The 13,259-nt window shown below is 35.1% G+C and overlaps 1 protein-coding gene across 2 annotated transcripts in view; it reads right to left on the reverse strand.

Moving 5' to 3' along the window:
* The window catches only part of Trpc5 (transient receptor potential cation channel subfamily C member 5), a 301,642-nt gene that overhangs the window by 10,345 nt on the left and 278,038 nt on the right, over positions 1-13,259 (reverse strand). For both annotated transcript variants that reach the window (XM_023564159.2, XM_003467566.5), the window contains exons 9-11: positions 3,585-3,788; positions 3,323-3,364; positions 31-120 (exon numbers count right to left, since the gene is read on the reverse strand). In XM_023564159.2, coding sequence (XP_023419927.1) covers positions 31-120; positions 3,323-3,364; positions 3,585-3,788 — 336 coding nt within the window. The remainder of the gene's footprint in view (positions 1-30; positions 121-3,322; positions 3,365-3,584; positions 3,789-13,259) is intronic.

Here is a 13,259-nt window from a genome sequence, read left to right on the forward strand (position 1 = left end):
AGAAATTTAACTAATCAATAGTTAAATTACCTTAAAGTTTTCTTCTGTTAGCCCCTCATTTGTTTTGGAATTTCTTATCATAGCAGCCACGTATCTTTTGACTAAATTCCTAATAACTTCCTAGAATTAAAAAAAATTTGAAGAGGCATTCAGTTTCATTCTCAGGTTCTCAGTGAAATAAGAAAACCTACATGGGTAATAAAACATACTTAGACCATTTTTGCAAAGAAAATCTTCACAAGATCCAGTCATTTTCTGTAAACACCCAGGCACGCAAACAGACACACAGATTACCCCCCCCAACACACACAAAGTTCATTATCTAAATGACTTATTGTGTCTCCCAACTTGGTGGCAAAGTATTCATCAGATAGGAAGGATTTCCATCCAAGCATAAGGTAAACAAACATGCATTCAAACTTATAGAATAATGAGAATAGAATAACCTATTATGGTCATAGTATTTTTTCCTATCAGTCTGGATTTAACTTTAATACTCTTAGTAAAATGGAGAGTTTTGGGGGCTAGGGATTTAGCTTAGTGCACAGGCTCTTGCTTAGCAAGTGCAGGATCCAGAGTTCAATCCCTAGTATAAAAAAAGCTGAAAATTACTAAGTCTGGTACTAATTATGTAGTCAGGATATTTTCTTACAGTCAAACTACACTTCCTTATAAGGAATAGCTATTTCTTTTTAATTAACAAGGGAAGATGGCTCACACATGTCACTATGATTTGTATTAGTTATTGGGATAAATTATCACCTATTGCAGTGTGTCAAGCACTATGCCATGCAACACACATACACACACCACTCAACTTTCATGACACCAGAAAACAAGTTTTGCTATTATTCTAATGTTATAGATAAGGACTCTGAGGTTCAGTGACATTAATTGACTCTTCCAATATCACAGATTAAGTCAATATAAAATTTAGAATACATGTCATAATCTAGCATGGACAATGTATCTAAAAGCATACTTTGATTTAATATAATTGTTTTATATGTTTTGTATGTTTTTGTCCCGTTAGTCTTGATATTAATCTGTTTTATGACAATTTCATAATAACTGATAAGTAATCTGATGCTGGCAGAAAGGGTAGGTGGACGGAAAGTAGGAAAAAAAGAATTGAGATGTGCAATATACATGTATCGATTCCCCACAATGAATGTAATCATTATGTACTGCAAACATGTACTGATAAAAATTAAAAATTAAAAGGAATAATCAAATGGCAAAAAAATTTAGAATTTGATTGTACTTCAAGCTTACTTCAAGGGCTATAGTAATATTACCTAATGCTATACTTATTGTTTCTGATATTCTGTAAACTTAAAGAAGTCCAATTAGCAATTTTTTATTTTTTATTTTTTTTTAATTTTTTAAAAATTTTATTTAAGGAGAAAAAAAAGCAGAAAAAGGGTACAAGTTATACAGATTTACAGAAAAAAATAAACAGTAGGAAATCACTAGTTAATGGATTACATATTGTCATCTTAGAAATTATTGTTCAAGTCACAAAATTAAAGCTTGTAGAGTGGACATTCCAACAATGATACTGCAAACAGTTCTGTTCAATGATCCAATAAAACTCAGTGATATCATTTTCTATCTTATACACTTAAATATACATGCAGTTATATAGTTTAGAGCACTTTCTTTTCCTCTCTTTTGTACAATGACTATTACACATTTTGGGTTTTATTGCTCCCACGGTTCTTATTACTTTTTTGGAAGAGAGTAAAAACAAATGTGACATAACAGAACAGAGTCGGTCAAATCAAAAGGGTGGACATAATAGATAATGTGAAAACATAATACAAGGTGATCGACAATGGTTACCATGACTGTGAAGTAGAGACTGAGGCAGTGAGTCTCGTCTGTGATTCATTCTGTGAGAAAGTATGTAATAAGGACTGGGGGCAAGAGCAGTGAGAGAAGGGTCATCTACCACATACTGTATTCCTTATTTCTCTTGTTAGTTATGGCCTAAGAAGAACAAAGTTAAGGGAGTAATCTGTAGAATAACATTGAATTTCCTTCACATTTTTCTTCTGTGAGTTTCTTTTCATCAGGAAGAAATTGCTGTTTCTTACTTGTGATTTGTAAAGGTTACTCTAAAGAATTATCTCATGTAGTTGGATGCTTGGTTTTCTTCTGACTGTGGTGTGTATCTGTTTCTTTGATTAAAGTCATGTTTTAATTTAGGGAGACCTAAATTCTTGACATTCAGATAAGCTTTTGCTTTGTTGAGGTTAATTTTCTCCTGTTATATATATTCATTATTTATTATGCAAGGTATGATTAAAGCATAGGGTAAATATTTAAATTTTTAAAAATTATTGCATTAAAAGAGATACTGTTACTACTCCTCCTCAAAATACTCCCTGTGAAGCGAGGGGAAATGTTTTGATGAAAATTAATGGCAATGTGTCTTTTACTATAAGAATTTTAAAAATTAAAACATTCATTACATATTTTGATCACACTTTACATATTCCCACTACTCTATGTTTTTGTCCATAAGAGATTATACCCTTGTAATCACTTAATTTTAGTAGTTCTAATTATTTGAGTAATGTTTTTAATTATTGCTAGATAATAAATTTCATAAGAATAGAAAGACTATGCTTTCTTCTCTTTTTCTTTTTGTCAGTATTGGAGATGGAACCCAGGGCCTAATACCTGCAAGGCAAGTGTTGTACCATTGAGCTACATCCCCCAGCCCAGATTATGTGTTTTTTTCATGATAATATTTAGCATAGTGTTTGATGTACAATATGCACTCAAATATTTGTTGACTGATTAACCACATCCCTATTTTACTTATTCTCAAGGAAGTTAGCTTTCCAAATTATGAACATTGCTGCTCTAGCATAAGTAGTGTTAAACAGCTATTAACAGCTTTTAAAGCAGACAATTTCATTTTGAGGAGTTAATTCAGCCTTTGATGGATTACAACCTTTGCAAGCTTTATGTTGTTTATTTCACACAGAGGTCTTGGACAGATGCATATAGATAAAAAGTTTTTGATCTATTATATTTTACTGACTATATTGCATTCATTGTTATAAATGAAACATCATTAACCAATCTCCCACTGTGGAATATTTAGGTTATTACCAATTATTTTGATAGTACTAGCCATGTTACGGTAAACAGTCCTCTTTATGTATCTTTTTGCAAGTATATTGATAAGACATAGTTCTAAATGTGAGATTACTAGGTATGTATAATTCAGACATAGCCAGAGAGTTTGCTTGCACTCCATAGAAATACTGAAAAATAATTATAGTTACTTGCTGTATGGAAGCCTTACCTGATAATGTTGATTTTGTATCAAGCTGTCAGCATGGCGTTCCTGTAATGGAAAATGGAAAGAAAAGTTACATCAGCATTCCAGAATCCTACCAACCCACGCCCATTCAAATATATTTCTAAATATTAAGATTATAGAATAATACAGGAGCTCTTGCCTGACAAACTCCCAAAACATAAGAAGGTTGGTGATGTTATGATGTTCAAGATAGGAAGGAGGAAATAAATTTATTTAAAAAAGAAATAGTTTTAAAAAGTCTTACGGTGAAGTTTCTCAAGTTGTGTCTTCTCCTTCTACCATCAGGATCTCTTTTAGGGCAGAAGGTATTGTTGAACCAGTTACCAAGATATAGAAACGATTTGGGGCTGGGGATGATGTTGAAAGGAGGTGGCAAGGTGCCTCCTTCATCAAAGTAACTCATCCAGAGCTTTGTCCTTGCAAATTTCCACTCAATATCAGCATGATCCTATGGAAGAGAGAAGTTTAAAGTTTTCCATTGGGAAACTGCAAAATATCCTTATGTCTCATTCTAAATTTTCTACTCGCTTCTGTAAGGGTCAATCTGTCGGTAGTTACATAAAATCAAATTAAACATAGCTATCAATTCAAATTTTCACCTAGCTATTAATCCCACATTTAGAACTATGTTTTATAAATACACTTGCAAAAAGTTACATGAACAGGGTTGTTCATTGTAGCATGGCTATTAATAACAAAACAGCTGGTAATAATCTAAATATCCAACAGTAGGAGACTGGTTAAATGATGTTTCATTTAGAACATGGCATCCATTAATGTAAGTATTAAAATATAGTGGATCATAAACATATTATATACAATACCTGTGTGAATATAAATGCATTTGTCCAAGATCTCTAAGTAAAAAAGAAGTATAAAACACACTATGTATGCATGCAATGACCTCATTTATACAACTTAAAAAACTTTATATTGCATATTCTCATGTTCAAGGTAGGTACATAATTAACTGTCAGTGTCAAAAGTTATTTTTAAGAAGTTGGGAATGAGGTGAGGATGTGCCTACCATCATAGTCAATACACATAGGAACACATACTTGTAGGACTTTTAAGATCTGTATGAACTAATGTAATCACTTCCATGATCAGGATATATGACAGACAGTTCCATCACACACTGCAATTGACTGATATTACCCCTTTGTAATCATACTCTCCCCAAGTCCTAGTCTTTGGCAACTGCTGCTTCTTCTCTTCCTATAGCTTACCTTATTTGGTTGGTAACTTTCTGAGACTGTTTTATTTCGCTCAGCAAAACACCTTTGAGATTCATCTATAGTTTCATATGTATCAATAGTGCATTCAAACACTGCTGAGGAGTTTCCCATTATATGGCTATACAATGGTTTGTATATTTATTCAGGCCTTGAACATTTGGGTTGTTTCCAGTTTTTAGCAGCTATGAATATAAGGCTTCTATTAAAATTCATATACAAGTTTCTGTACAAGTACAGGAGTGGCATTGAAAAGTCATGTTATGCATCAGCCAGTGCGCAGAGAGCCAGACAGATCTGCCTCTGCCAGTTGGGCACTGCCACTGGACGACCTCTTCCTGCGGTCAGCCAGCTTGTGCAGAGAACCAGTAGATCTGCCTCCACCTGTTGGGTGCCGTCACCAGAAAGCTTCTTCCTACAGGCAGCCAGCACAGGCAGAGAGAGCCAGACAGATCTGCCTCTGCCTGTCAGATGACACCACTGGAAGGCCTTTTCCTATGGGCAGCCAGTACAGGCAGAGTCAGACAGATCTGCCTGTACCTGTTGGACACTGTCATGGAAGGCTCCTTTCTATAGGCAAGCAGCAGGAGCAGAGACACACATCTAGGTACGCCTCATGCACCTGTAGGGCCACTAGTGGAGGCCCTCGGTTCCTACAGGCAGCCATCACCCACCAGAAGCATCAGACAAACATACCCCCATGTGCCTGCCACCACCGCAGGAGGGCCAGTGTAGACTCACGAGCTGAGAGAAGCAGCCCTACCTCCACACATCCCTGATCACTGGGGAAGTCCCAGTATAGCTGCATAGGTCTAGAGAAGCCCACACCATGCCCTGCTACCACCTTGTAAATCTGGGGTTAGAGGAACCCAGGTGCCTGTCCCATTCCCCTACATGGCAGAGGGGCAGCCAATGTGGGAAGTACCTGGGGCCCCACAACTGGCTTGTTGAGAGGAACCCAGGCGAATGTCAAGATGAGGAGCAAAAGGCAACTCAGACCTCCAGCCCACACAGAACAAGTCTGGGAGACACAGTCTTAGAAGAAAATGGAAGTTACATACCTGAAATCTGAGAGGGTAGCAACTGAAGTAAAGAAACAACTTTATGAGATTGTGAAAGCAATCAAATCAGAAATTATGGCTCAGGTAAAAGAAAAAATAACAAACATACTGAAAGAATTTCTCAGGATGTGTAAAGAAGACATGGAAAAAAGAGGAACATAGGAAAATGATGGAAACCTTGAACGAATATAGAAAGGAATTACAATGCATGAAACATTCAAAGAGAGATCCAGGAAATTAAAAAGTCAATCAAAAGCTGGAAAAATTGCTTGAAAGAGACTGAAGATAGACTTTCACACCTTGAAAATAGGATTGAAGCTAGCAATCAAGAAAAATCTCTTAAAAATAACATGGAATCAGAAAATAACAATTCAATGTCAGCAAATGACATAAGCATAATTTAAAAGTGGTATCTGTCAGTGAAGAAGCAGGGATCAACACAAATGAACTTAATACAGGAGTAATAGAAAACTTTCCAAACATGGGAAATGGATTTAATATGCAGATAAGTGAGGTACATAGGACTCCAACTAGCCATAACCAAAAGTAAATCTATACTTAGACATATAATAATTAAGATCCCAGAAATTCAGCAAAGAACACAATATTAAAAGCTGCTAGAGAAAAAAAAAAAAAAACAGATCACCTATAAAGGAAAACCAGTGAGAATCATGGCAGACTTATAAACACAAACCATCAACTCAAGAAGAGTTTGGAGTAAATTGTTTCAAACCCTGAAAGGAAGCAACTTCCAACTCAGATTGATATAACCTACAAGGCTATCTTTCAAAATTGATGGAAAAATAAGATGCTTCCATGATAAAGACAACTGAAGGAATTCATGACTATTAAACCAACCCTACAGAGAATGCTAAAGAATATTCTAGAGAGAAAAATGACCATGGTCCCAGGAACAGCAGCAGAGGAAGATCACCAAACAAGACAGGCAATTGAGTGAAGGGGAAAAGTAGAGGGCCAACAACAGGAGGATAGCAGGGCAGAGACAAACCAATGTATGCCAGTTGTAACCATTAATGCAGATGGCCTCAGGTCAGCAATAAAAAGAAACACAAGGAGAGTGGATTAAGAAACAAGATCCATTGATATACTGTATACAAGAAACACGTCTAACTGGAATGGAAATTCATAGACTGAAAATCTAAGGAGAGAAAACAATTAATTGTTCCATGTGGCAGGAGGCCAAAAAGAAAAAAGCAAGAGTAAATTGCCTATCAACCGCAGAATGGATAAGAAAGAAATGGTATTTTTATGCAGTGGAAAGCTACCTAGCTATAAAGTAGAATAATCTCAAGGCTCTTGTAGGTAAATGGATGCAGCTGGAGATCATGTGCATGAGCAAAACAGTTTGAACTCATACACATGAACCCTAGTGTAACAAACAGAGGAGTTAATGGGATCTGAAAGCAAAAATAGTTATTGTAAGTGATGAGAGAGGAAACACCTGGGAGGGAAAGGTGGTAACTGCTGTTAATTCTTACTGCATTGTCTTGAACTTGTTTGTTTTCACAGTTTTGTAAGGTTTGGCTTTTTCCCATCTTGTTTTCTTAGATTTTACTTTGTCTGATGCCATGGGCAGCTATTATGAACATAAGGGAGTGTATTATGGTAATCATGGTTGGTTTCTTATTTTATTATTTTGAAATCTTATAATGCTTTCATTCATTTGTTTAATCGTTTTTATTCTCTCTTGTTTTATTTGATCTTATTATGTGTGATGGTATGAACACTATTTTGAAGAAAACAAGACATTATGGAAGTCATTGCTGATTTCCTATCATCTTGTTCTGAAGTCCTATCATGCTTTTGTTCTTCTGTTTTGATTGGCTCTATCCTATTATGTGTGATAATATGGACAACTTTTTTTGAGGTAAATGAGATATTATACTAGGTATTGTTCATTTCCTGTTGTCTGGTTTTGAAGTTCTGTAATGCTTTCATTCTTTTCAATGATTTTATGATATTTTGTTGTTTGATATTATTGTGTGTGAAGGTGTGGTCAACTATTTCAAAGAAAACAAGAAACACTATGGTAGCCACTGTTGTTCTATTGCCTTGTTGTGAAATACTGTGTTGCCTGCATTGTTTTGTTTTGATTTGCTTTGTTATGTTTCGTTTTAGTCTCTTTAAAATAAATAAAAATTTAAAAAAAGCAAAGTCATGTTGCAAGTCTATGCTTAACTTTATAGTAAATTGTCAAACTGTTTTCCTGAGTGATCGTACCGTTTTTCTTTTTCATCAGTTGTTTTATGTCCTCCTCAGTGCTTTGTTGAGATTTTAAGATTAGCAATTTTAACAAGTATATACTAGGATCTCATTACAGTTTTAAATAGCATATCCCAAATGGATAGTGATTCTGAGCCATCTTTTCATACATTTGTCATCTACATGTCCTCTGTGGTGCAGTATCAGTGCAGATCCTCTGCCCACTTTTACTGGATTATATACATACTTCTACATATGTGCATGATCTTCTAAATTCCTAGGAGTGTGCTGGAAGATTACAAATACTATCTGTGGATACCAAATCCCCCAAATTTTCCTTTACATTTTTGGTCAGTCTTTTGTTAGCTATTATGGTTTAGATTTTGATGTCCCTCAAGAGTCTCATAATCAGGGCTTTTGGAAGGTGATCAGATTTTGAGGGCATTATGGCTAAATTGCTGTTAGGAGTGGGGTCTGATTAGAAGAGACAGGCCACTGTGAGAATAGCCTGGAAGGCTGTATCTCCTTTCCCTGTTCATCCCTGGACTCTGCTTCCCCACTCCCATGTCATAAGCAGCTTTTTCTCCTCTATGCCCCTCTGCCATGCCGCCCTACATTAGAGCTAGCTAACTATGGACGAAAATGTGAGTCAAAGTAAACCTCTCCTCTTTTAAATTATGGGTGTCAGATGGAAAGTAAGACTCCTGCCCAATGGGTTAATTGCCTCAGGCAGCTGTGTTGTTAAACCATTGTAAACTGTGTTTTAAAGAAACATCCTAGGGACAGCCTTCTCTGAATAGAGTCACTTAAACATAATCCCTGTAAATGGGCTTTTCCAGGGAGCTTCTGGGATATAGCTCTACATTCAGCCTCCAAAATGGAATATCAGAAAGAAGGAACACATCACTGATGTATTATTCTAGCCAAAATTTGATCATGAGAAAACATTAGAGATTCCAAGTTGTGAGGATTTATATAAGACAACTGGCCTGTATTTTTAAAATGACAAGAGAAAAGACTATTATTTCATGTTAAAAAAAAAAAACTACAGTGACATAATAATCACTGGCAGTGATCATCTATAGAGGATATGTTTGCGATAAAGGAATTTGAAAAAGACTTCAAATTAATATTTATTAATGTATTAGTATTAAGTTTCTTGAGGGAAATAGTGTAATAGAGTATATGCTTCAGTTCTTGGAGTGATTTTCATGATATTGGCAACTTACTTTCAAATATTAAAAAGAATTCCTTGAGAGCTCCTTATTTGCATACAATGGTATAAGCTTTGTTTTCTTCAGGAGCCACAGTGATTTATGATTTATGCCAAATAAGGTGGTTTATGTACATGCTGAGATGAGGCTTAGTGGTAGATCACATGTTTAGCATGTATAAAGCCCTAGGTTCAATTCCAACACTACCCTCATCTCCAAAAAAGATGCTTAATATCCTAAGTGTAATAATGACTCCTGTAGATGTCCCCTTTTAATTTTTAGAAATTGTAAATATGTTGTAGTACAATGGAAAAGGCAAATAACTTTGAAATGAGGAGATTGTCCCAGGTGAGTCCAATGTAATCATAAAGCTGCTTATCAGAGGAGACAGAAGAGTCAATGTCAGTAAATTTCTGGCTTTGAAGATGGAGATGAGCTCATAATCTAAGGAAGGTAGGTAGCATTTAGAAGCTGGAACAGAGATGAAAATGGAATGTTGGATGGAGCCCTTCAAAAAGTATAGCCAGCACCTTGATTTCAGTCCAATGATACCCATCTTACACTTCTAACCTCAGGATATATAAAACAGCAAATTTGCATTACTTCAAGTCACCAAGTATATGATAGTTTTTTATAACAGCCTTAAGAAACTAATGAGTAGAGATCATGTGGAGGCAGAAAGAATACAGTTTTTGGTTACTGACTAAATTTCAACTTGAGTTTCTTGACAGTTAAATCTGACAAAAGAAATTGAATATGTCTGAAAAGAATTTTGTTTTCCTGGAACCATTGGTCAGATATGCTGGAGAAAATGCGTGTTGGAACATGGAAATAATATAGCCTCCTCTGTTAAAAGTTTGCAGTAAAATGACAAAAATTCAAATCTCTTTCCTTACTAACAAATGAGATTTTTAACAGAAGAGCAATGCCTTACAGTGTTGGTTTAGAGTGGTTTTTGAATTCATATTCAGTCCACCATTGAATTCTAGGATTTTCTCTTTGGCCTTTCAGATATTCCATAACGGTCTTTGTTTTGTTGTCTAAGGCATCAGTGCTAATCTAAGTATCATAATAAATAAAGAATGAGAAGATTGAATTTAACCATGACATCTAGTATAAACAGGGATTTTGTGGATAAAGTTAATGAAATCAATGTAGCGATTGAAATTGTATGTAATGTTGACAGTTTTACATTTTGGGGGCTTTCCTCATATTCTCAAATGTCTCAGAAATGACTAAGAACCTATGAAGTAAAGCAGTGATAGCAAAAATTTTAGAGCTTTCAACAATACAAAAAGCCTGCTAAGGCACACATGCCATAGGTTTACCACCACTGCAGTAGAGGATAGTGTTAACTTCTGAGATCCCCATTACCTTTTCCTGAGTAAGAGATATAAACCAGCTGTTAATGGAGAAATGGAAGGCACCTGTCTTTTCTAGATGGTACTAGGTGACTATGTGAACTCAAAAGAAAAATGCTGTTGATTAAATTGTGTAATTAAATCCACCGCTAGAGTTCATTACTTAGTAAGTTAAAAAGCCATATGTATCCCCATATCATGAATTTGTGTTTTAAAACTTTGATATTTTAATTTTTCTTATAATTACATGTTTTCTGTCTTCACTGAAGAGACCATTGGGTAACATAAGATCATGGACATTAACTGTCGTATTTTCTTGTATGAGTTTATTTTTATCAGCAACTTTATTCAGATCTTCCACATAACATAAAATTTAGTTTTTAAAGTGTGTGTTTCTGTACACTTTACATATTCACAGAATACAGTAGCCCTCACAATTATCTAGTTTGAGAATATTTTTATCACTCTAAACCAATTAGCAGTCACTTTCCAGCACTCCTAACCCATTCTCTTACCCTGTACCTATCAACCACTAATCTTTCATCTTTATGGATTTTCTTATTTTTAGTTTCATATAAATTGAACATTGCACCATTCCCTGTGGGAATATACTTGCACTTTGCATAATGTTTTTAAGGTTCACTCATGCTGTAGCAGGTGTCAGCATTTTGCTTTCGCTTGCTAAATAGTATACTGTTGTAGGGACATACTAAATCCAGTGTAGCCATTCATCAGTTGGTGGTCATATGCATTGTTTCCTCTTACTACTATTATGAACTTTTGAACAATTCTGCTATAAATGATTGTGCAGAACTTTTTATGGAGTTGTGTTTTCAATTTTTGGGGGGTATACAGCTAGAAGTAGAATTTCTGGATCATACAGTGACTGTAAGTATTTGAGAAATTTCCCTACTATTCTTCAAGGCAGCTATAAATTTTACTTTCACATTAGCAATATATGAGGGTTTCCCTTTCTCCTCATCCTTGCCAATATTCTTTTGCATTTTTTAGTACACATTTCCAGTACACAATGAATGCATTCATCCCGTGAAGTTGGTACATATGCATATCATGGCTTAACTCTCTTTACTTTCCCCTTCCTTCCCTCCACCCACTTTTACCTCTAGGTGTTTCTTTATCTTTTGGTCCTTGAATTATTTATACTTTGAAATTCTCCTGTAAGAGAAACCATGTGACATTTAAGCTTGTGTATCTGATTTTACTTATTATTTTCTCAAGGAAGGTTTATTTTCCTACAAATGACCCAAATTTATCTTTCTTTATAACACAGTAGTGCTCCCTTGTGTAAAAATAACTCATTTTCTTTATCTCCTCATCTATTGATGGACATATAGGCCACTTCCAATATTTAGCTATTATGGGTTACAGTGCTATAAACATGGTTTGGTATGTATTGATATAATATAATGTCTTTAACTCATTGGGGAATATACCTAGAAGAGGGAAAGCTAGGTTGAATGCAATTTCTGATTTTAGTTTTTGAGGAATCTCTGTATTTATTTCCATAATGGTTATACTAATTTAACCTTTGACCATCAATGTAGGAGGGTTCCTTTATCTCCACAGCCTCACCAGCATTTGTTATTTTTGAGTTCTTAAATGATAGTTACTCTTTTTGGAGTAAGGTACAATCTCAATCTTGTTTTAATTTGCATTTCACTAAAGGTCAAAGACATTAAATATTTTTTGTGTACTTACTGATTGTTTATATGAGAAGTGCCTAATCATTTCAATTGCCCATTTTTTGATTGAGTCTTATTGGGAGAGTCTAATTTTGTGAGGTTTTTAAAATATAGTTCAGATAGACCTCTTTCCAACATCCACCACTCTGTTAGTTGTTTCTTTGCTTTTTAATTTGATATAATCTCATTTGTTAATTCTTTGTATTATTTCTTGTGCACTTGGGCTTTCCCTCAGAAAGTCCTTGCCTATCCCTGTATCTTCAAGAGTTTTACCTATTTTATCTTGTAGCAGATTACATGTTTCTGTTTTTTTTAATTTTTATTTTATTTTTTGGTACTGGGGATTGAACTCATGACCTTGCACTTGACAGGCAAACACTTATGCCACTGAGTTAAACCCCCGGCCTTCATGTGTTTCTGTTTTAATACCTACGTCACTGGTGGCAAATCTATGACAGGTGCACAGCAGCCAGCTGTTTGTTATCAATGAGAGGCCTAACAGGTTTACCATTAGTGGTCTAGGTTTTTTTTTATTTTATTTTCATTTTATTTTGTAGTGCATGGTGACATTCCATCTTCTGAAAGTGGATAAGCAGTTTTCCCAGCACCATTTGTTGAAGATATCTTTCCTCCAATGTATGTTTTTTGGCCCTTTATTAAAGATCAGATATCTGAGTGTGCCTCGTGTTGTTTCTGCTTCCTCTGTTCTCTTCCACTGATCCACATACCTGCTTTTGCACCAGCACCATGCTGTTTTTATTGCAATCTGGTACTGTGATGCTTCCTCCTTTGCCCTTACTGCCCAAGATTGCTTTTCTTACTCTGGGTCTCTTCTGATTCCATATAAATTTTAGGTTTGTTATTTGTAGCTCTGCAAAGAATGGTCTTGGCATTTTGATTGGATGTGCATTAAATCTGTGTGCCAGTTTTGGTAATTTGGCTATTATTGGTTCTGTCTATCTAGAAACAGAACTGTTTGCTGGTGTCCTTTTTCTCTCCCTTATTTCCCCTTTTTTATGGGGTCCTCTTTAATCTTATTTTTCAGAGTAGCATAGTTTTTATTATAGTGGTCTTTCATGTCATTTAATATCTAGGTATTTAATTTTTGAAGCTATTATGAAT

Source organism: Cavia porcellus, unplaced genomic scaffold, assembly GCF_034190915.1.
Source record: "Cavia porcellus strain 051 isolate PalLab524CR breed Dunkin Hartley unplaced genomic scaffold, mCavPor4.1 scaffold_3, whole genome shotgun sequence".
NCBI lineage: Eukaryota > Metazoa > Chordata > Mammalia > Rodentia > Caviidae > Cavia > Cavia porcellus.